Genomic DNA, 25,156 nt, shown 5'->3' with positions numbered 1-25,156 from the left:
TTTTCTCACTATGATCCCTTTTGGCTAAAGAGACTCTGTTTACAGAGATGACTTGTCAATGCTGAAATTCCTTATTATTCAAATAGAAGTGGAAAAAAAAGAGTGTAAAGAATATGTTTTTAATTAATATTCACATTGAGACCTTCTTATATAGCTTTTCCTACTAGAATGCATCAAATCCTTGTGTCTCAAGTATAATTCAAAGGATAGAATAGAGGCACAAAGAGGTACCATTCACATAGATATCACAGCCCTCAAAGTACAAAGATGAGAAAAACGATGGCAGAGGAAAAGCAGTTTCTTTCATAACAAACTGCGCTTCTTGAGAAAGAAATGGATTTCTCCAGCACATTTATCAGAAAGTAAATGAATAAATAATTTTTTTTTAAAAAATAATCAAACAAAACTGCTCCTGTCAGCAATTATTTCCAGCACAAAGAACCACACAGGGCCAGCAAGTTTTAAGGAGAAAGCACAGGGAATTCAAAGTTTCTGCTTTGCTGGCTATGAGTGATCTAAAACATTTGGGGACACCCCTCATACAGTCTCAAAGCAATACACAGTTCTATGTTCCCAGCTGCAAGTTTCATAGAAGAGGGAGGTTTTTATGCCTGGAACGGCGCACACTGCCACCCTTCACTCCTCACCTTTAGGTCCAGATGTGCTATTCTGCAGTTGTGAAGATACTGCACTGCTTCCAGAATCTCTCCCAGGTAGAGTCTGATCTTCCCTTCTGTGAGGTTTCCCCATCGCACAACGTAGTCTAGAAGGCGACCCTGGTCAGCCCTGTTGGAATTCCAAGGGTTATATTTTGGATCAATCCATATATCAGAACGGAAAGAAAAACCTAACAGGCCATAGACTACAGGAGTAACTGTAGCCTGCAGCACCTAGAAGACAGAGGACTAAGGTATGAAGAGGAGATCTGATATCAAGCTACCACATTACAACATTCCTAATTCACTTGTGCAGCCACTTGATATAAAATAATTCCTGGACCTTCAGACTAAGATAATCATCCACATATCAGTTTAATATCTCAACTTGTTTTCTTCTAAGTATTAAATTCAACAGTTTAATAACAGAATTAGACAACTGCAATATTTTACTTAGGTGTTTTCAAACTTCCATGAAAACTTAAAGTTTCTTATTCATAAACCACCAATAAATGCCCCAGAAAGTCAGCTGCAGAGATTGCATTTTACAGATAGCGTTGGAATCCACACACATTTCTAACACTAGTATGTAGCTGGTGGAGGTCTCAAAGGTATCGAGAAGGCCAACGAGCTGGGGATGCTGGAGATTCTGCATGACTCCAAGTTCATGGGTAACCTGGTCTCGCTTCATCAACTTCTTATTCACAAACTTAGTGGCTACTGCTCGCTTGGTTCCCTTCTGGTCACACTTCTTAACGACAGAAAATCTGCCCCTGGAGTACAATATTGAAAGCAAAGAATTAACCAAAACATGCATTAAGGACATACTTTTACCTTCAAAGATATCCCAAGAGAGATCTAATTTTAGATCTCTAATAAGCTACCCTTACAGATCAGTTTCTGACAGAAACAAGAGTTTTCAGTGCATGTATCTTCTAAAAATGTGTCTGTATAATTTTCTCCTGATAGAAATGTGTTTTACTGCATTTGCAGAGAACTCGTCAAAGTAGTACCCAGCTTTCAAAGGTCATCATTAAGTTGGACAAATGTATATTCTATGTGACTTATTTTGCCAATTTTCAGACTTCTTGTGCCTGTAATTTTCATACCCTAAACAAAAAGGTTTAGGAGAGCTTCACTACAGAAGCAGTATCAATCATTGTAAGCCATGCTTAAGAAAAACCCCCCACACTTAATCTATGATACCACTTCAGCCTAAATACGTTCCGTTTATGCAGTGCCACCTAGTGGTAAAATTTTCACTTCCACATTTCTATTTAATCCAACGTAATTCTGGCCTTTCAGGCTCATATGATAAGTATTTTTCAGAGAAGTTTTCTTTTTTTAAAGAGAAGTTAATATTTTAACATAGAAAGCTTTGAAGATCAGCATACAGAACGCACCTGCCAAGCTCAGCCACTTCATTATAGAGGGAATCAAAGTTGTCTTTCCAGATTACCGTGATTCCATCATTTCCAGGACCTACAAAAAAGAGAAAGACAGTATAGCCAAAATTTATCATATTCAAATCCTCTCAGAACTAAATTGTTGTCATTATAACCGATGTTTTGTTTCAGATGTTTGCAGGAGAGAAATATATGGACTTCATATTCCATTTGGAAATAGATTTCAGGAAGAATTTGCCTCAGTCAGACTATCGCCTATCATCTTTCTTTTGAAGCTGAGTGTGTCCATATTGAAAAGTAACTCATGGCCTCATATTGTCCATCCTCTTGCAGCTCAGAAAGGAAATTATTTCTGTAATCAGCTACTTCATTAATGGTTTATAAAGACTACTACAGCAAGCCAAAGAATATTCTTTACTCTTTGCAAAAGAAAACGCACAAGAATTGACAACAAATCAAACAGCAAGCCCTTCAAATCTGAAGGGCTGAAAAAGACATCAGTTTGATGTTGAAACCTCACTTTGTGCTACAGCCTTAGAGTTTTCATTTGCTCTTATGGACTGGGGAAATGAAGGGTAGGATGGCCCCAGAAAGACTGGGGCCAGAACTTCTTTGTAGAAGTATTGGTACAGCTGATTAGAGGGGCTAGCAAAACACATCTGCCTGTCAAGGCTAGTTCCAAAGTAACCAAGACATACCAAATTCTGATTTAGTTTTGATTGAGAAGTGAACACTTGTTTTTGGACAGTAAGATCAAGTACTGTGAAAGATGGTAGTTTAGCCCACAAGACTTCTGTGACTGATTCTGGTCAAATAACAGTTTTGGGCTTCTGTACACCTGTACAGGAAGGACACCCATTACACTAGTTCCTTAAAGCACACAGTTTCACACAGATGATTGTCCATCAGGAGATTTTTACTTCCCTGACTAGAAAAGTTTCCTTGGCTGAGATATTATCAGTGGAACCTGTCCTGTTAATCCCCATATGACACAGGGTGGCAGCAAAACAAACTGGATTACACAGGAAAGCAGCCCAGACAATGCAGCAGAACAAATTCTATGGTGGAACTAATTCAGGAGCAGTGGGAACTATCTGTACAGGATAATAACCTTGGAAAGTTGAAGGCAACAGCAAAAATAATAGGTATCCTACATTATGTCTCATTATCAACAATACACATGCCACTAGTGGAAAAAAAAAAAAAAAGGTGATCAGACAGTGTAGCAGCTACCTGAAAAAAGCAGCACTCTATTTTACCGGAAACATTAGTATGAACCCCCAAATTTTATTTTCTGCCTCCTTTTTATATTCCAACACAACCATGTTAGGGCTTAACTACTCTCTGTCTTTGGTCAGTGAGCAGGAAGTGCCGGGAATAATCACCACCTCAATATGTTGGCAGTAAGGCACTTACTGTGGCTGCCAACAGGCAGAGTTCGAAGTGGCAGCACTGATTACAAACCCACAAAAATTTCAGATGAGGTTTTGGAAAGGACACATCTTTCACAGTCTGGTTTCAACACTCCAGGAAAATGTTTTTTTTTTTTTTTTAAAAAAGGAAGAAAGTACGTATTTTGGAGAGGTTTGGGACAGCTGTACAAGTCCCATATCAGCTGGGACAAATGTACAAAGAAAGAATGCAGCACTTCATATCTTAGTTTCTTTTGTATGAGTCGAGCCATTCCACTAAAATTTGTTAATTAATTCTCAGTGACAGATAAATATATGGGCCTCTCAATACATTAAAGGACCCAGATAGCATCAATTGTTATAAACTGCATGTAAGAAAGCCTGCTATCCTGCTGTCTCCCTGTGTTTTCCCTATTTCTAAAACCAGAAGATCCTGAACACTTAAGAATAACTGAATGTACACACACACACACTTAAACTTAGCACTATGCCACACATGTCAAGTAAAAACTCCCTTTTTTTTTTTTCCCCTTCGCTGTCTGCCTCCAAAACACAAGCATTTTTCATCTTTGCAGGTTTCCTTTTCATTCTCTCACAAACATTCAGGTCACCTCACTTCAGGTACTGAAATAACATAATTTAAGTGTAGATCTATGATGCAAAGACAAGAAAGTTACATGTTCTCCTAAACACTTTGTGGCTTTACAATTCAAGCAAAAGAGCATATTAAATATACAGACCAGTGCTACTCTTTCCTTATCTATACACTTTAGAAATTATAGATGTTAGCATTGTGACTATACTAAGAATGCAGATGATAAAATATCATTTTATCATAGTATGTTTGAACTAGTATAGATAGACAAGGTAAATGCACATTGACAGTACTGTGTAGGCATCTTGTCTGTATCTAATTAGTTACATCCTAAAAGTGCATCTATTCCTTGTGCAACAAGTAATGTATCATGGGTGAAAAGGCTTGTTATATATAATACTCTTTTAACAGAGGGACACGCAAGAGCTGAGGTTCTCTTTTTCCTGTACTATGGGTACCAGACACTTTGAATGTAATTAGATTAAAAAAAGGCAAAGAGCCAGGCTTACCTAAAACTCGTAGACTGGCAGAAGATGAAACTGAACCCATATCGTTTGCAGCTATACATGTATAGATACCATCGTCTTCTGCAGTGACGCCAATGATTTTCAGTGAAGCCTCTCCTAAGTCACTGGGAAACACAATGGCATCTGTTAACTTTATATTCATTTTAGAGACTTTAGGCTATGGAAATCAGACAAAGTTAGATTCATACTGTTAATATTTCTTATCTTCTAGCCCCCCTCTCTCTCCGGACAGACATTAGTAACCCTGTCCCTGCCATTTCAGAAGCATCTACCAGAATCTGAGCACTCTATGTCCATCAAATATCTTTGAATGTCCTACAGACTATTACAAAAACATCCTCACTGACACTCTGTCTCAGCATGTCCCAAGCTCCATTGTGCTGGAAAAAATCAAATGCTGCCCCTGTTTCTTCCTGCTTTCTCTACTTCCTTCAGATTATGAGAAGACAAGACAACCATACATCATTGGTCTTTCTGAAAGTTTAGTTTCCATCCCTGACTCCGAGCATACTGAAGCTGATCTAACATATATACTTGCAGAGCATTCATCCCTTGTAAGAGAAGGTTCCCCCTTCAATACAAAAGGCACACCTCACCACAACTTTGGAGACCTCAGAATCTGGGAGAATGAGGATGGGAGGAAACTAGAAAGGACTTAAGTTTTCCCTCTGCTCCAGGGCAGAGACAGCAATAAGCTATGTAAAGACCACAGGAGGAAGATTCTGCAGACTCCTCCTTATCTTTCTCATTGCTCAACCACCCTTTTTGTTTCATGTGTCTTTAAATGTCTACTTAAATCTTGACTGAAATGACTGAATGAAAAACTATTTGCCATGGCCTTCACCACACAACTTAATTTCAGGAAAAAAAATGAATGTGCATTTTAGGAATGCAGGAAGATGACCACTACACCCATGCGAAGCTCAAATAACATTTCATGATTACTATTTCTAAAAATCTGTTATCCACAGCCAACATGATTTACTGAATATAATTTTATAACAGTAATGAATCACAGTGAATCAATCATAGCAACTCTAACTCATCTCACAACAGTTCTGGATGCAGTAGCAAAGCTGCCACTATGCCTCTGTCTCCCCATAAAAAAAATTATACACAGAGGAAAGGAAAAAGTAGCAGCAGCAGGAGGTAAAAAAGAACAGTACAACATGCCATCAAGTTTGCAGGTAAATTGGGCTATACCACACAACTTCTTAGATGATGACATATGCTTCTATCAGTGAGAAAGTTTTCACAAAAACCTCTTTGTTCTGAATTGAAAGCATAATTCAGAAGACATTTTTTCACACTGAAGTTACTCATTAAATATTTTGTGTATATAAAGAATGCTTTTTCAGAAAAAAAACCTTTTCTCACATGCAGTGTCACATTCCAAAATACAGCAATTTTTCTTACTAATCAGGTGTTTGAGCTACCAGTTAGTCTGTTAAGTTCTATTATAGCAAAGCTAAAACCAGACAAAAATATTAATTTCTGTGCTTCAACAATGAAGACAGTGACACTGCCATGTCAGTTAGTATCAGAGGCTTTTAATTGCAAAATGCTGTTGTGTGACCTGAAAGTAGTAATTTTTCTTCTAAAATTATGATATGCTACTAATGGAAATAAGGGTTTGGCAGGATGGCATATCACAGCGCCAGCATGTCACAGCACACTGTTCTGGTTCAAGCACTAGGTGAGCATGATGAATCACAATGGCTTCTGCAATAGCTGATCAGAAATACCAGTTGAATTTTCTTTTGTTTTTGAAAACCAACTGAATATGACATTTGGGTACCACAGCCATACATTGTGTAACTTACACAACATTACCAGAAAAATCTCAGCTGCAAAGTATTTCTGTCTGAGGGCAAGCCTATCTTTATGCCTCAAAGCCAAAAGCTATCCTGCACCAAGGGTGCAAATAGAAAATATAACAGTTTCAGAAGTTCCTGTTGAATGTTACACAAATTACTATACCTGTATGAAATGCTGTGATGACCGTCATTGCTCAGTGTGTTATGATCAGGACCCTTCCAAGTAACTGAAGCCTTGGGGCGACCACAGACTTTACACCTAAGCACGATGGTCTCTCCTGTCTCACATGTTACCTCACTCAATGGTATTATGAACTCTGGGGGAACTGGAAAAAGAAAATTAATGGCATTATGTCAATTGAAATAAATAAATTTGCTTATCTATTCCCTACACTCTCCCATTTCTGTTAGACAAATTACTATGGCACTTTAAATTTCTAAGGTGTATATATCCCTCCACCCTCAGAGCACATCCATGGTGACACCATTTGCTGGGGCTCTGCAGAACTAGTGATTTTTTCACTGCATGAACTTGTACACAACACTACTGCTATGCCACAGATAACCCTGAAGCCTACCATGGTGAACCAAACACCCTGTTTATGGCAAGCCGAGGAAATCTTACAGAGAAAAGTGTTTAAGGACTTGCTCAGCTAAGCTATCTTTATATACAGCTAAGTTTGCAAAAGGCAACACAAAACACGTCCACTGAGGCACTGTAGTTGTTTTCCTTTCTCACAGGTGAAATTCAGAAAGTTTGGTTCTGTCTATTAAGATAAATACCCAGTTTGGCTCTGACCCCGGCAGGCCACTATCTGATCAGCCTCTGCACTGGAGAGGCCTTGAATGTTCTCTAGGGTGCAAGGTTAAAAATGAAGCAGCTTCAACTCCTGGCCTTGTTATTTTGCTAATTCAGCAAGGCCCAACTTTCATGCAGTCTCCATTCAGAACATGTCATACAGTCCTCATGTTTTATGTTGTTTTGGACTTGTGAACAGAAATATGTTCCTTGCATCTTAAAAAATAAATATGACTTTATTTTATTACCTATCTCCCTTATCCAAAAAGAACTTATGTATATTTTGATAGAAAACACTCAGTTCCTGACATAATTCATATCAACCAAATTTAAACAAAGTAAATACTGTTATAATCAAATTATATTTACTGCAACTTTTAAAAATGAAAGCACTTACCATCATAAATGTAATTGGGGTTGAGAAGCTAGAAAGGAGAGATTAGAGAATTAATGTCCTGATAACCTTATAATAACTTCAAATTGGTAGAAAACAAAGCACGGTGATGGGTTGAAGTTAGCTGTACCCACAAAGATCCAAGAAACATCTGAACACTAGAAATTCTGTGCCACTCTACTCTTTCTGCAGTATTCTTATGCTGCATTGTGCTTACAGGCTCAAAGACCATATCTTCCTATTTTCAGACTGCGCAAACACTGTGCATTAAAACCACTGTTGCCTTTAATTCCTTCATGTGAAAATCTGATGGAAGCTACATTTAAAGAAATCCCAACATAACTTCCTTTGGAAACTACTACATTTTTGTAATGCTTACCTTTACAGAAACCTTGTTGGCAAGTCCTTCTCGGGATTTGCGGTAACCATTTTCTAGCTTGCCTTCCCTTTTGCCGTCTTTATCTTTTTTCTCAGATTTCTTCCTTAAACGGAGTGCTGTGTGCCAAGACGTTGACTTCCTGAATACAGAACATAAAACTTTGGTCAATTTTTTTCAACCCCAGGTTATGTGTTATACTCTCTAGTTTCAAACAGCATTGGAAGAGTACATCAAAATGTTATTTCATTGTATTAAAGTATACTGAAATGAAAGACATTAAGTATGCCATAGGAGATGCTATCCTTGGTTAAAACTGTAATCAAGCTAGTAAGATCAGTCTGTAGTTCAGTATTCCTTGAAATCGTTGCTTGAATGGTAAACTTTGTCTATGAAAATACAAACTGTCAATCAAACTTAGCAATGATCAGTATGAAATCTGTATCAAATACAGAAGCTTTACATAAAGTTTTAGTTCTGAGAACTTTGATGTAATTTCTCCCATTGCAGATCTGAGAGAGATCTTCCTAGCACAACCAGTCCTTTTCAATAGATTTGTGGCTCAAAGTAGAGATCTAGAACTCTGAAATCTCATTTCCCTGGGAACAAACATTCCCTGACTTTTCCTAAACAAAGGTGTCTAGCCTGATAACCAATTCTCTTACATAAATCAGTAACTACTGCTGATCTTAGATCAGGTATTCTTTCATCACCTTTTCCCAGAAGATTGCACAGGCACTACTACAGCTTTTAAATAAAGAGTATGTGCTTCTGGGTTCATTCTTACTAGCTCGTATTTTGAAGTTTGCTAAGGGACCTCATGAGTACCTGTTTTGCTTGATCATTTATTTCTCAAAGATCACATCAACTTTTGGTTTAAAAGGTTAAAAGCCTTGTGTAAATAGGAAGGTTTTCTCCCTCCTCCCCTTCTACACACACCCAGGCACTCACTTGATGGTTCCATCAGGGTTGTCAATGATGACTGCACTGGTATGCCCCAAGACATAGCCGGGAATCCAGCCCTCGGCTGCGGGGCACTGATCAGTGGCGGCTCTGAACACCAAAAACATGTTCTGTTGGTTGCTGGCTAGAATCTGCACGACTTCTCCTTGGTAGACATTTATCTCATCCTCCTTCACTGCCGTGTAATCGTGTGTCACCAGCATGGTGGAGATATTGCTACTGCTGCTACTTTCACTCTGCAGGTGTCAATTGGAAGCAGAAAGAGGGGGGGAGGGAAGAATCAACTTTAATGTTCATGAAGAAGACAGGCTGTTCTTGGCCTGCTACATTACCTGCATAATCCACATAAATTAACATGTAGTCAAAGAAAAGAGCTACAATTTCTTTTTTAAAGCTGCCTGTGTCTATCTTGTACAAATTAGTTTGATCTATGAATACCTTAATGTACAGCTGCTGCATAAATTTATTTCCATTACTTCTACTCAAGATTACTTCCTTTAACTAAGAGTCAATTTATAGATCTCAACTGGTCTTCCTTTCAAGCTCAGACATAACCTTGCATCTTTATCAGGCAACTGAACTACAGTACAGCATGTAGGACAGTTTTTCATGGTCTTATAGATGCAGTTTCAAAATCATAATCATTACCTCGAACACTGGGAATTCCAACAGCAGAAAAAACATACCGTCTTTTCTAGCATTATTTGTCAGTTCTCAGACACCAGCCTTCTGCACACAAAACATGACAAGCTACAAAAGAACAAACCAGGCTTTTGACAGTATGTCTCAAAGCCACAAGGCTTGTCCCTGGTTGAATCTGTATGATCACGTTTATTCATTTAAATGCACAGGATGAGGTAAATTACTGAAATAAGAAATTACTCATTTCTCAGGCAAAATAGATCCACTGAACTATGAGAATAAAGCTGGAAATCTCACTTCTAACTGATTAGTGACTATGACAGCTGAGTGTTGTTAGCTGTTTATCACATACTTTCAACTAGTGTTCAACAAATGCTCTCCCCACCGAGCATTTGCACCAAGCTAATTATGGCTGATCAGGTGTACATTAAAAGTCATATTACTTTTCAGAACAAAAAGCCTTCTCCTAGCCATGAATCCACCCGCAGTTATTATTTTTTAAAAGAATAATTTTGTCCATTTGCGTGCATTTCTCATATGAGGTTGAAGAGATGGAAATGTGAAATCTATTATCAGATCATGCAGCCTATTTTCTGGAGCATGTTTTTAACTTGTTTCAAGAAGGAGATAACTAAGTGGATGGACTATTAATGATGCGTCATGAGGCATGTATGTGTGTGTGCCTGTCTTTTGTTTCTGTTCTTACTTCAAACTGTTTCAGGTAACTACCAGCAAGGGCTCACTATTGCTTAGTAGTAGCTGAATTGAAGAAGGAAATCAATACCCAGCTGGAGAGTGTAACCACATGTTAGTACCACGTATGTGCCAGCAGCAAGTGGAAAGCCTGGCACACAGGATTAAAACAGTGTCACCTTTTTTCTCAAAACTGTCAAATACTTCTCCCCTCAGTGTTGAGGAGATGCAGCAGGGGTCAGTGGACAGCATGGTACACTGGGAGCCCCAAAACCCACATTCTCTTCCCATCTGCTTGTTCAAGGCCAAGTCACCCCATCTCTCGGTGCCTGTGCTTCCCCATGAGTGCCTTGGCTGAGAAACCGAGGCATGTGGAAAGGAACAGTGTCAGATTACTCATTCATAGCATATTCAGGAAACTGACACTTAGGTTTCCAGTGAGTCTGTACATTTTATTCTAGCTGGACTAGTTTGTTCAACTGGATGGTTCAAGTCCATTCTGTCTTTTCCCCCGCTATTAGGATGATGAAGCAAATGCTACCACAGAGAGAAAGATCTCATCCTGGATTACACCTCTACTAAAGGATATTTATGTTAATTCAAGATGCTGTATTTCCAGTGGGAGAACTAATTTTGTCCGTCTTAGAGGACTGTCTGGATGGTCTTTTGTATTAGAAAGCCCTTTCCATGATTCAGGCAAACCAAGAATAGTAGAACCAAAAAACCAGTCTCATTTTCAGTCATTTTTATTAAATTAAGATTATAACTTACTAGATTCTTTTAGCTAGATGAAAAAGAATTTTATTCAGAAAAAGCCGCTTATGTTAACTCCTTCTGTTACAGGGGAAGATGAAGCGAAGGCTGAAACTGAGAAACCAACCTAAGCTCCAAACCTTGTCCCGTAGACTATTCCTGAACATACTGTTTCTTAGCATGCAGCAGAATTCGTATAACTACAGGACTGACCTTCCTGAAACATAACACTCCTTTTTAATAGTTAAGTCTTGAAGGATCATGTTAAACTCTGAATATTTCTTATTTTCAACAAGGACAGGTAAATCTGTTAAATAAACAAGTGTCCGGTAACTACTGACAAACATTCTTGTGAATTTGTTTATATCAAAATTTATTCTCACCACAGAAAGATAGCCTTTTCTTTTGCCTTGCAAGGAAGTAATTATTCTTGCATAGTTAATGCTTTTCTACTGCAAGTTCTGCAGTTCCTCTAGAGGATTTACAATCAAAATGTAAAAAACTACTCCCGTATTCCTGAAATACTAGCAAAACCAATTCCTTTTTCTTCTTCTTATAAGTAACTTTTCCATAAGTAACCTTAACCATATGTGCACATAAATGCACACACACAAATGGTTAAATCAGTATAAACCTACACAACCCATTTTCTCTAATCTGTTGAACGTGTTGTGGAATCCTGCTAAAGTATGGTCTAGAAATGAGGTTATAAATGAAGAATTATGACTCATCTCAGTTACCAAACTAAAAGAAACATAGTTGTGAAGAAGACAGCATGCATTCAGATATTATGTTTTCAGTAAGATTAAAAAAAGCAATGGTGTCTTTGCTGAGATAGGATCAAAATTCCAATGTTTTGAAAACTCAGTGTCATCCCATCTCCCCCTATCTCTTTCTTTAATGGAACAACATCAATTAATAGCATGCAAGTCTTCTCAGCATATAAAGTACCACCATCTTGATTCACATACTGTACAGTAACTGCAAAATACTCAAATTATCCCAGATATTATATTATCATCACATTTTGCTAGACTGAAGATAAACACAAGACAGAGCTAAAACAAATGAAAAGCTGAAGGAAGATTGGGATAAAAATACAATACATGCAAAGCATATTTTTTTCTTCTGAAGCTATTATAAAAGTAAATGTGAGAACTAAGAAGTCAAGAAAGCTCTGTGTGTTAAACAGTTCTATAAAGAAATGCATGCATTTTAAAAAGGTCTGGCAAGTTAGGCGATTTGCAAAATTGGTATTGCATACTATTTGTGAGAGAGTGGAAAAACAAACATTCGTGAACACAACACTTAGTGAGAGAAAAATCAAATGTGAGTTTAAAAAGAAAGGCACCATAGCCTGCCTACCACAACCATGGCAAGTGCCTTGAATTTTTTGCTTTATATTTGCACATGCCTCTGTGATTGCTGTGTTGCATTTCTTGGTGGATGTTATTACAGAGAATGTGGATTCTGTTGACACCCCAGCTTTCTGCACAAACACACCAAGTGCATGCTAAAAGGTTGAATCTCCAGATGTCCTAAACCAGTTCTTCTTACAAAGCAGAAAAGACAAGTGGAGCCACTATTTGTTTTGGTCGTAGTAGAAAGAAGATTATTTTAGCAAGGTTTTGTTGGCCTATTTTGAGTGGATTGCAGGAAGCTTCCTTGATCAGACACAGGATTTAGAAAGAGAATGTTGTACATCGACTAAGGCTGAGAGGGGGAAAAAAATTAATAAAAAATAAAAATCAAATAGCCCAGGGAACGTACTGTAGATGTCTCCACGAAGTTAAAACTCAACAGGACAATGGTGGCGGATTTGTGCGTGAAAGCGAAAAAAGCCCCAAGGCAATCTGCCAAAATGTCGAAGTCAGATTTAAGTGCCGGCTGCAATGCATACCCCAAGGTGCTCTGGCTGCCACAATTCAGCATGTTAATTATGTGCCTTCAAATTAGAGACGAAAAAAGCAAGGAGAGCAAGTTAGTATCAGCCTAGTGATCTATGTTTTCAGCAGAGGCAGAAATTGCACCTAATGTTAGCAGTTGCTTTTGTGCCTGTATACATATCCACGTTTGTATGTATACATACACAGAGAGGTAGAGAATTTTTTTTTTTTTAATGTGCAGAAGATATTTGAACAGTTGATTATTTCAGAGCAGTACAGCACTGGAGAGCCAGAAGTTAGTACGCAGAGTGATGGTAACGCACAGAAAGGGAGCACGGGAAGGTTTTAGAAGAGCTCGCAGGACAGAGGTGCTCCGCTCTTACCCCATTACTCTGGGTGGAGTGAACTGACTGCTCGCTGGTCGAGGAGCATGTGCTCATGCGGTCTGTGTCCTTGCTGTGTGAAGAGTGGCGGTGGACCTGCCGCTGGAGGGAGTCATTGTCCCCAGGGAAAGTGAAGGAGCCAGGGCGGCTGGCGGGGGATGCTGGGATGGAGCTCCAAAAGGAGCCCTTCTGCAGGGGGCTGCTGGGTGGAAAGGTTTCTTTGCCAAAAGGAGAAGGGAAAGTCGTGGAGAGAGGAGAGTTCATTGGTGAGATGGCTCCTGGCCTTGGCTTCCCAAGCGTCAGTGATCCTATGCTGTTTCTTGATCGACTGTCCTCTGAGCTTCCACGTGAGTCTTTCTGGGCTCCATCAGCTGAGCCAGAAATGTTTCCTGCTGTCTTCCTGGGACTTTCAATAACTTTCATCTTGGGAATCTGCTCAGCTTCTCTCTGAGGACCATCCGGTTCTGCATTGGGAGGGTGCCTGTCTGGCTGGCTCAGGCCAGTTTCTAAGGAGGTGTTGTAGTGTGGCAGGGAGAGATTGTGAATGGACATACCTGACATCTTGTCTGCCTCTGCTTGGGCCGAGGCTGCAGAGGAGACCAGGACTGGGGAATGGTGTCTGACAGGCTGGGGGATCCGGGATGGCCGGCTACGGCTGGAGCTGGGGATGCCACTACAGCTGCTGGGGCCGCTGCTGTTACCACTGCTGCTCCCGCTGCCGCCTCCACCACCGCTGTGGTTCCTCTGGTACTCGATTGGGGACGTCAAGGCTGCAATGGGGGTGGGAGGGGACGTGATCGTAGAAAGAAGGGCAGGGAAGGGAACAGGAACAGTTTAAAATAGACATGTTTACCGGCAAAAGGGAAGTGCTGTTCAAATAAGATCAATTCCCTTAAGCAATGCCGGTCGTGCCTCAAGTCACTTGTCACTTTTCTATATCACACTTTCATGACCTGCTATATGTACCTCTATTAAAGATGAAAAATCTGAAACCAGGCAGAAATGTTTTCCTCTAGGATCACATTGTCAGTCAGCAGCCAAACTGGTAAAAAACAAGTGTGACTTCTAATTCTCAGCTTGTTGTTCCGTTCATTATAACTCTTTAAACAAAAGAGGGCAACAACCGATGGAGAGAACCTTATAGTGTCACAGCAGACACTACCATCTTCTACTTTGCTCCTGCAGAATCTGAATGTTGTTGTCACAGTAAGATGTGACAACAATGGCTACCAAAATAACACAAGCAAAACATATTCTGAACAGATACTTAAAATTCCACTTGGGTTTAGCCTTTAAAGGCCTGCATTTGCTTAAAAGGGGTACATAAGCTCTCCACCTCAAAGGATGGTGCCAATCTTGATTCACTCCCACAAAACATTTGGAAAATTTCACCAAGGGAACACCATGTAAACTCAGACTACCATTCTTACAATAAATACTAGCATCTGTTCTGAAGCAGAAATGCAGCACATATCCCCCCCAACTGTTCTGTATTAGCTCAGGAAAAAGAAGACTTGCAAAACATTTCAAAGCCAAGAAACAACAGATGAGAGAGAAGTCATTCAATTATGAAGTTTCAGTGAGAGGAAATAATTTACCATTTAAAAAGTTGCGCTGGTTTTCCAAAATTTGGTTGATTTCATGGATCCATAACTGGCGGACTCCTGGACTGGCAGAATGCAAAATAAAGGTCTCCGTGACATCGCCCGTTCTTGATGTTAGTGCAAATTTACATGGATCGCTGTCCACATTTTCCTCCAGGGAAAGGCAACTCACCTTCATGAAAAAGAAAAGAGAATTTAATTCATGCATTTTATGAAAACATACTCCTAAAATCTCTTACTTAGGAACTCAAGAGTCAGATCTTCAAATGATGACCCTTCTTTCCTTCAGTACAATAATACCATGAAATGAAGGATTAGTGTACAGCTTACTTACACATGGTGCCTGAACCATCTCCAGCCGACCAGTACGGCCCACCATCTCTCACTCTCCCTTTGAGTTATTTAAAATGCTGAGCCTGCTATGGAGGTTTACCATTGGCCCACGCTGAAGGCTACTGCTTCAGATACAGCAATGCCTTGGAACGGGCTATCCAGTCAGTGCTAAACAGGATGCTCAGGTGGAGGGTGGAAGACAAGGTGAATTAAGGGAAGCAGGGTTCACCTAAAACACTTCATGAGGAGGGCTGGTGGGCCCTAATACCGTCAGGCTTTGTTTCAGAGAAAGCCTGAAGTAGGTGTAAATGCTTTTTGTTTGAGGAACAGCTGACATACTTAAGAAGGTGGTACTACTTACAAATATTACCTACATGTTTGGGCTAAAATTTCAGCTGAAACTCAGAAGAAGGGATACATTAATAAAGAGTTATTATCTTTATTTGCAATGACTTTGCAATGTGGTGTACACACAGCAGAGCTGAAGACTAAACTCTTTGTGAATGTCCAGCTTTGTACAAGAACACCTGTTTTGCTATGCTTCATGTGGGAAGCATCAGAGTACGGGAATCCAAAGATTTCCATTTATCATCAGAATGAGCACAGATAGGAAGTAATTTCAGGAAATGACTGACACCTCATTGTGCTTTATGACTGCACATCTAGATGTCACTAGTGACTCTACACTGAATCAGAAACTGTTACCTTAGCAGAGTTTGTGCAGGGGACGCAAAGACTCACACACAACAGTTACCTTGATACTGTTTTTAAACAAGAATCCGGGCATGGAGAAACCTTTCTTTTTATCTAGCAGCTCACTGAAAATGACAATCTGCTCAAACAGGAAGACCCGTCTCTCCTTGCAGCGTGGCAGAAGTCCTGTGTCCTGGTCTGTAACCAAGAATGTGTCCTGGAGCAGGAGCTTACCCTGGGCTACAATTTTACCCTAAACACAGAGGCAAGCAGAAACACGTTTAGTGGTTCTTCATTTCTTTCCTCAATCAACCTTTCTGAGCAGATGCTAATGCCCAAATAGCTTTGTATACTTTCCAGTTTCTGAGTGTTGCTGACCATTACATTCATTGATCCTCCCCCATACACATGACATTCTTGTGCCTTTTCTCAAAAAGCAAGCATCATCAAGAAAACAACCCCTAAAATGCACTTCACTCTTTTCAATTCCTACTGCAGTTTGAGGCTTGTAACACTATGGCTTTTATCACTCTGTTCTCAGTAACTCCCACAGTAAGCCATATATTCTTCTAATGCCTTCCAGGGTGCTGAAAAGGGGAAGAATTCAAGCTGCATCACAGTGCAGAAAGGGCTTTTTGCAAGTAGAAGCTGTGACTATGGTCTGGCTGTACCACTTCAACAGCCAATTTCCATCTCTAGACTTGGCAAAACAAGAAGAGCTACAGTTGCCTCAGGTACTTTACAGACCTTAGCAACAACTCCTTTGTCTATGCTACTGAAGTCAGGTCTGTTCACCAGCTCATAACTGATTACTTCACTATTTTGCAAGTCATTAGTCAATAAGGGTACTGTAATAAGATCAGTGCTTCCTAGATTTTGCAGAAGCATTTACCTAGTGTGACTGACACAACAGGTAAAGTTTTCCAGGAAAAAGGCCTTGGCAGGGCTAAGACTTGATTTTTTATTCACTGTTTTTTGCACCAGCTAACCAGATAGTGAAGGAGCACCTTACTTCATTTTTTCTCCATAATATTAAGGTTTTACTTCTAGAGAACCTGACAGAAACTCTAAGCAAAACTCCAGCCAACTTACATCAAATCCTTGCAGGCGGCCAACATTCATCATGTCATTACACCGTTTTGGTACTATACACATGACCTCTACAGCTCTCTGTTCAAGACAAATAAAAAGTCAAAGCTTTATTTTCCAAATGAGTTAGCAGCATAAAATTTTGTTTCATCTGCTATGGTTGTTTTAGAACAGAAATGTGAAAATTATATAATCACATTATCAAGAAGATCAGAAAAGGAAAGTGACTGTCAAAACAAGAGAAGTTCAGAGTAAAGACCATTCAAATCACTAAGAGAAAATGTCACAAGTACCTCTAGTTCTGTTGTGTCAAGATTAGCTTTTTTAGAATATTTGAGGAAGTCCTGAAAAAAAATAAAAAAACAATAATATGAGTTATTTTATCATTAATCAGCAACCTTACATCTGAGTTTGCCATCCTCTGTCAGAGAATGACAGACTGCAGAAGAATCATGGAAAAACCTCATTTTTTAAAGCTTCTTCCTGCAGTGCTTTCCTGCTCTTATATCATAAGATTTATTCACTATTTTGATTTAGCTCATACAAGAACATCTCTTAAGGCAATGACCTCTGCAATACATAGGGTTGCTCCTCAGTAAACATGTATGTGATATTAAAATGGTTGCAGATGTAGATGGAAATCTCTCTCTCCTTCATATGACATTGGTACAATTTCTAAACATTTCCACGTCACTGACTTGAGTTCATTTGGTCATTGTTAAAAGAAAAATTCTGACCAAGCTATTTGCTGCAATTTTTAAAGCTATCTGAATATGCTCAGAAAATAATCATATGACATTGCTTACAAGTCTGGGTTCTGTTTGGGAGGAGGGTGGAAAAGCATCAGCAATATTTAAAAAAGAAAACATATCCATTAAGACATATATTAAATCATTCATCTCAACATCACTTTACCTTTAGTAACAGCTGGTATTTCATAATTCTCTGCACAGGTTTTATTAGCAAGTCCGTGAGCTGAAGTCTATGGCCCAGGCGTTGCTTTAGATCCTGAGGGTTGTAAAACAAACATTTTTTTGTTCGTTCAGTTAAAAACAACTTTGTTTTGCTGAGTTAGAAACACAGTAGGATATATCACTATTAATGACTATAAGAGCAGAATCTGGCAAAAGTCAGAGCAGAATTTAACCTTCAGTTAGCAAAAGCTGGAATCCTTCCCCTTATCTGTATCAGCTTTGTTTCCAAAGTATTCCCTCTTCCATATCTTTTTTTGAAAAGACTGCATAGTGAAATGTAATTTTTCAATCACAGGTTGTATATAGCCTATTTTCAACAGTGATCCTTGCTCATCCAAAACTGCCACTTCATATAATATGCACTGTTAACTGCCCAGGCTAGGGCTAGTAAGGAAGAGACTCTACTGATTAATTAACATCTCACACCTAAACTTCAGTTTTCTTCCCCTAGAGATTCATACACCTCTAGGAGGCTGTATCAGATTTGAGAAATCAGAACAGAAATGGCAAGAAATTATAACTGAAAACAGTAACAACAGTATGTGCTGCCTTTTTTGGGGGGGAGTGGGGTTTTGTTGTTTGTTTGGGGTTTTTTTGTTAGTTTTGGTCAACAGATCTGATAATGCTTATGATTTGTATATGCCCTTCCCCTCGCATATATTATATCTCAGGAACTTACCTCAAAAAATGTATCAATGTATTCTGAGACAATGTGCTCAGACTTTGGTTTGTTTTGGCAGTAAACTATGTACATGTGCAACCTTCTCTCCTAGAAGAATAAAGATAGAGAATGATACATCATGATCAAGAAAAAAACATGCCAGATTGAAATGGAGTATTATTTTAAGAAGTACAGCTGTTCAAAAGTCTGAACTTAAAAAGGTCTTTTTGAGGAAAAGAAGCAGCTACATATGCAGAAATTACAGATCTGAAAACACATTTATTTGGAATATCATGATGATTTTAGAAAGGCAACACAAGTCAAAAAATTTCCAGTTATAAATACTCCTGAACAACAGGTCTTTAGAGATGATAGCTCAGCAGGTCTATATACAAAATATACGAAAATGGTTATCATCATCTTTTAGCAAGAGCAATGGATGAAGCCTTTGAAATATAATTTTTAATGTAATTTAAAAAATATTATTATAATATATTAGAATAATGACCTCCTGCTGTTTAGCTGTACAGAGTAGTTAGGAGAAACCTCTCAAATCTATTTAGTATTAGCTGTTCTACTGGGAGTTTGAGTGGGGACATAGGCGATGAAGCCTGGAAATGGTGGCGCTAGTATTTTTTAACTCTGATTCTGTATTTTGTGCATGTGCTTTTAATACCAAGGCAACAAAGAAAAAGAGAGCAGAATTTCAGCCTTTTAGATTCATCCTTGCTTATGACCTTGCCAGTTAAGAAACGCAGACATATCATATATGTCTATTACCTACTACAAAATCTTTTTTACAATTTTGCTAGGATTGGTTTGCCATTAAGAGGCTTTGCTGCTCAGAAACTTATGGAGTACTGAGCAGTGAAGACAAGGAGCTGTCTCCTTTCCTTGATGGAGACTTTCCTAACATGGGACACAAAACACAGATTAAGTCTGGGAACTGAATCGTCATGTTCTAGCTGACAGGGCTTTGCTAGAGTGTATTGTAATAGCATCACAGTTTGCCTTTCCATCTGGAGTGGTAAGGGTGCCCTTTCAAAGACAACTCAGTTACAAATATATCAGGAGAAAGTAAAACCAGCAGTCAGAAACAGTGATAGATACTTCCTCCAGATTTCCCATTTTACCAGTGCCAGAATTCTCCCCTCTCCCCATGCTCTTTTTTTTTTGTTTGTTTGTTTTTTGTTGTTGTTAAATAATCCCTCAGAAATGAAATAGCTCATTCCTCATCATTAGTCCAGGACTTCGGCCTGGCTTCCAGTGTTACATTAATGTTTGGTTTTGTGGTCTTTTGTTACCCTGGTATTGACTTCAAACACAAACCACAGGGAAGACCTGAAACCTATTAAACCTGCATTAATCCAGTCTGCCTTCAGTCTTTGCATACTTGCTTCCCTTCTGCTGTTTTGTGTGATTTGCAGTACCTTGAGACCTCATCTCAGATAGATATTAAATTGTATTTCTATGCAAAGAGACACCAAAATGATCAAGTAGTTGCATGTCTGATGCGTCCTGAATTTTGACACCTAGTTTCTAGACAACGAGTTAATCCAATTTCCTTCTGAAGTGTTATAGTATCCACATGTATCACATGGTAATTGCTTTTAATAAATAAATGAAAAATGCAAAACCAGGTACTTGTATAAAGCTATAAAGGGTACTGTGCTGGACTAAAATTAAACATAATGAATTTCTGGCACTCTCAGTTCCTTCCCCAAGTGAAAAGGGAGGAATCTCAAGCACTACTCAGTGGGGAGGGATACAGAAGAGGAAAGGATACAGAACTAGAATGCACTGAAACCAGAAAGAAGAAAGAGCCTCTTTCCTATTTTTGTTTCCTATGCTTCATGGTACTGCATGGGATTAGAAAGCAGGTATCATATGAAATGACAACTCCCTTGCACAGAACTGGAACTGAATTGAAAAATGGGGCTCTCATTCATATTTCCTCTCCACAGGAAGGTACTGGGAACAAAAAATGGAGCCTTTCCTTAGTATATTTACAAGCTCTTATAAGCTATCTCTCCATCTCTTAAAGTGAAGCATATTTTGCAGCACTTTTTTGACCATGTTGTACCATAGATAAATCCTTAATAATCAAACATGTTGGTCAGTAGCAGCAATAGGCGTTTGCCAACAAAGACATTTGTGCTTACATGCTTAACAAATAGGGATCCCAGCTTTTCTGGATCTTCAAGGCACTTCTCCAACTCTCCTAAAAAGAAGCTGAACATAAACAGAATAAGTACTTTTTTTTCTGATAGCACACACTATAGCAACAGGTTAATTGCAAGGCATAGTGATCTTAATGAAAGGTCCACTTTGTGTCCCCTATCAGCAGCTTGGGATATTAATGTATATCAAAAATGACAATGTTAACAGTGTAATATTTTATGCTAGATTTAAAAAGAATGCACTGAATCTATGCCAAGATTAAAAATTACTAATGTTCATTAATAAAATTCTTTAATTTCATATATTGATTGATACTTTTCTCCTTCCTAGTCTGAATGCCTGGGGTGCTCATATTGCCAAGCTAACCTCTAAGAAATTCTTCAGACTGTATTCTTAGAGAAAACATTTTTGAAAACAAAGCCTCAAACAACGTACAAACTTTTGTATATAATACTATCCATACTATAGATTCTCATTTGAAGCACTTTCGATATATAAGCATCCTGGTTTAAAGCAAACCTTCATACTGACATTTGTAAGCTGAATCTACAGTATCTGCAACTCAAAGCACAAGACCAACTGTGTTTACCTTGTATCTGAACATTTGAGGAAAAAAGTATTTCTTAAAGTCAGTCTAGTATTTTTTGAGTAGAATTGTTCAGCAGATGGTTTTCAAGTTAATACGTACTCTCTGTGCCAGTCATAAATCTGGTGAATGTTTCCAAATACAATCTTGTCTTTGCCTTTCATGTCATCAGGTACGCCATCTTCCTTCATAAGTGCCATATAACCCTGCAACAGTCCAAGGAAATTTACTGTGAACATTTTAACTTAAAAAGAGTGAGTCGTGTCTTAATCTCCCTTTTCCCAGAGGCTTTCCAAATTGCCTATGACAACAGCTTGCTTGGGACATGAAACCAAACCAAAACACTGCTCTATAACATAGCATAGCAAAGAGCATAGACACAAATTATCACAAACTGGCTTGAGATTGTCTACACAACACTGCCCAGTGCTACAAAGATGAATGCACTCTAGCTAATTTAGCCTATGTCAACAGACTCAAAGCATAGAGGAAACTCGTACAGCCCTTCTCCTTATTGTCTTGAAGCAGCTGCAATGCTTTTCCAGGTAGGGCTGTTACCAAGTATGTCAGAGCCATAGAACTGGCTTCTGCGCTCCTTTGCTCAGTGTTTCTTATTATTTCAGACATCCACACTAACCCTACACCAAAGTGTGCCGAGGAACAAAGCAGCTGTACTGCATGGACTACTACTTGCAGTATGAGCAAACTGAACACTGAAAAAATTGAACATCAATTCTATTAGCAAGCATTCTGGCTGCAATAAAGTTCCTTTTACATTTTCCCATAGTCCTGTCTTCTCTTTTTTGGTGTGTATATATATATATATACACACACATCTCACTGTGCAATTATATCACATAGTTAGAGCTGGGAGTGTTTTTAAATTTTGTAATATTCATCCAACTCTGTTCCAGCAGGTCTGTTTCTAGTTTCCAGAGTTTATGTTTCGATGTCTAGCATTTTCACCAGGAATTATTTAGTTAGTTACAAAAATAGATCTGTTCACAGCCTTCTAATGCACCCTTTAAATACTGTAAAAAGACTATCACAATGATGATCTTTCTCTCCCCCCTGCCTTAAAACAGAGTTTAGGAATTGAACCCTGCTAGGCTGAAATTCACTGTCACGCTCATTCTCTATACTCTTCCAAATGTATTTTGTTGGTAGCTGAAGAATGAAGGGAGGTGTGTGATGTTATCTCATTTTACAAAAGGAGAAACTAGAAAGTCTAAGAGAAGCCTAGCAGTAGGAGAGGAAGCATCTTTCAAATCCAGGATAGTTGCTCTATATGCTGAGCTACAATGCTTTTTAAAATTTACCTGTGTTAAATAAAATCCATCTAGTCTAAGATACCATTAGGCCAGAGGTAGTGATCTTAAAAAATTACAAAGAACTACACTCCTCAGCAGAACAATTAGGTGCACAATAGTAGGAAGAAGCAAAAAAGATTTGATGCAATACTTCTAATACGTTAAAAGGCTGCAGGAGGGAAAACTCAGAATACAAACATTAAAATTTTCAGTTTGTTTCTTTGTTTTTTGAAAAAAATTGTGAGGTTCAAGCTATACAGCTAGTCACTACCACATCTTAAAAAAAAAAAAAAAAAAAAAAATCAAGAGAATGAAAAACATCATACCTCAACTACGTAGCCTAGATCTCGTACATAATCTCGCTCTGTCTCCACTAACTCCTGTAAGACATAGCTACAGCAGAAAGAAAATGGTCAGCAAATATTTCACTGAAAAATGAAACAGATTCTTAAAGAGGATTAATGGCATACACCCTTTGACACATTTGCAGTCACATATGTTTGATAAGCAGAGCTAAACCAGAAGAATTAATGCATATTCTTTCTAAGCAAGATGCTGCTTTGACTTTGGAATCGGAGCAGGATTGATTCTGTTTATCTAAAGGCAGATGCTTTCTTACATGTGTCATTAAAATTAAACATTAACTATTGTTTAAGATAATATGCTATTAAATCTCTGCTCGTGAGACTCTTCAGTATATATGAACTGTTGTTTCTACCCACAGATTTAAATAATTTTGAAACCAGGCATGTTTTTGTTACACCATGGTAACAGTTTACTACTACATAAAAAAATTAAGTGTGCGGTAGTACTCAACAAGGAGAATGACCAGTTTTTTGAAGCCTAATAGTTGTCTGAACATTTAAAGATCAGCATCTTCCTAAATAATTGAGACTGATGTGTGTCAGAAATCAAACACAGGTATGTCTACAATTAAAAAAATCATAGAAAATTCTCAACTAATGTTTGAGAAAAAAATTTTCTTTGCATAACATGACTACATGCTTGACACCTAACACAAGTCCTCCCCCTTTCAGACTAACAGCTTCTACTGCCAGTTCAAACCAGACTTTTTTTAACCATTTCATTTCTCTCTTCAAAACATTTTTAAAAAAACGGAATGAAAGCATGGTCTTACTGTCGCCTTTTTAAGGAGCTGGATTTCCTTTCTTCCATCTCATCTATGGGTGATGAGGAGGAGAGAAGGGAGTTATCTGAAGGGTTGAAGGATGGACTGCTGCTATCACCTTGGTCTACCAGCAAGGAACTTGGACGGTCCTCCAGGGCCTGGGAAGGTGTTCAAGACAGACAGTAGCAATGATTTACTTCCCCTTTATTCACAAGACACATTTACATGCAGTTGTATATGGGAACGTACAGGAGATTAATTATTGCAATGTATCTTAGAAAAGGAGATCTCAAGCTTCCAGGAAACCAACCAACAACTTGGCTTTCTAGAACAGATAACCTAACCTTACAGAGGCACACTTTAGTTAGGCCAGTCTTTCCTTCACAGGAAAAGAACGGAGTTCAGTTAGTTTGAGCAGCAAGGCCTAAAACTCAGATGATCCTGCTCATGATGTAAGTACTTCTATGATGGAAGCTACGCAGATGTGTGCTTATTGCCAGGGATCAAATTATATTTGTCATACTTTAGTTCTAGAATATGCAAGTTACTTTCAATAGTAAATAGGACAGCTTTAAAGATGATTCTTTGGATGTTACATTTTTAAACACACAGAAGTGGCATTCTTTGTCAGACATTTTGTTTATCGTATTAACTAGCCAAAATACCGACTCGCTGAAGAAAATAGTAAGTTCTACACTGTTAGTGTTACTTTCGAGCTTCATGACATTTCAGATCCCTGTCTCTTCCACCAGATACACTGTCTTCCTTGCATGGACTTCACAAGTTTCTGTTTGTATAAAAGATGGAGAAGCCATGGGAGAAATAATATGAACAAGCTTCTATGAAGTATTTATTGGACTTCTTTAATTCAAGTCCATAATCTTGGATTAAGCTACAGTTATGTATCACATTTTCCTTCCATGTGATACAGCCTTTAATGCAAGACAACATTTACTTCACCAGGGTGGGGTTCAGCTGTAATCTTTTTTCTTTCCTTACAAAAAGTAAAACCCCAATAATGATATGAGACTGGCCCAAAAAACAGGGGAAGCTGACCCTTGGCTTAAACTGTGAAATGAGAACATTTCCACCAGGGACTATATGCATGGATCATTAAATTATATCCACTGCTAGGCTGCCTGAAAGACACATGGACTATTAAACTTTCCATTTACAGAAGACTCTGTTGAATTTTTCCATAGATTACTTCTTATTTACCCTTCTGGTGCAAGAGAAGTAAAAAACAAAGTTAATATTCTAAGAGAGTGCAGTAATTATTTCATGCAGTAATGGA

At 38.5% G+C, this 25,156-nt stretch overlaps 1 protein-coding gene across 1 annotated transcript in view; it reads right to left on the bottom strand.

Moving 5' to 3' along the window:
• The window catches only part of TRIO (trio Rho guanine nucleotide exchange factor), a 253,663-nt gene that overhangs the window by 3,360 nt on the left and 225,147 nt on the right, over window positions 1-25,156 (bottom strand). The window contains exons 38-56 of the mRNA XM_074899531.1: window positions 23,872-24,020; window positions 23,060-23,126; window positions 21,526-21,629; window positions 20,819-20,888; window positions 18,675-18,764; window positions 17,937-18,029; window positions 17,315-17,365; window positions 17,025-17,102; window positions 15,994-16,185; window positions 14,901-15,078; window positions 13,303-14,072; window positions 8,934-9,181; window positions 7,986-8,124; window positions 7,610-7,637; window positions 6,577-6,739; window positions 4,579-4,700; window positions 2,060-2,138; window positions 1,229-1,429; window positions 648-786 (exon numbers count right to left, since the gene is read on the bottom strand). Coding sequence (XP_074755632.1) covers window positions 648-786; window positions 1,229-1,429; window positions 2,060-2,138; window positions 4,579-4,700; window positions 6,577-6,739; window positions 7,610-7,637; window positions 7,986-8,124; window positions 8,934-9,181; window positions 13,303-14,072; window positions 14,901-15,078; window positions 15,994-16,185; window positions 17,025-17,102; window positions 17,315-17,365; window positions 17,937-18,029; window positions 18,675-18,764; window positions 20,819-20,888; window positions 21,526-21,629; window positions 23,060-23,126; window positions 23,872-24,020 — 2,961 coding nt within the window. The remainder of the gene's footprint in view (window positions 1-647; window positions 787-1,228; window positions 1,430-2,059; window positions 2,139-4,578; window positions 4,701-6,576; window positions 6,740-7,609; window positions 7,638-7,985; window positions 8,125-8,933; window positions 9,182-13,302; window positions 14,073-14,900; window positions 15,079-15,993; window positions 16,186-17,024; window positions 17,103-17,314; window positions 17,366-17,936; window positions 18,030-18,674; window positions 18,765-20,818; window positions 20,889-21,525; window positions 21,630-23,059; window positions 23,127-23,871; window positions 24,021-25,156) is intronic.

This window comes from Athene noctua, chromosome 2, assembly GCF_965140245.1.
Source record: "Athene noctua chromosome 2, bAthNoc1.hap1.1, whole genome shotgun sequence".
Lineage (NCBI taxonomy): Eukaryota > Metazoa > Chordata > Aves > Strigiformes > Strigidae > Athene > Athene noctua.
The sequence above is the reverse complement of the archived record's forward strand: the minus strand, read 5'-3'. Positions and strand labels throughout refer to the sequence as shown.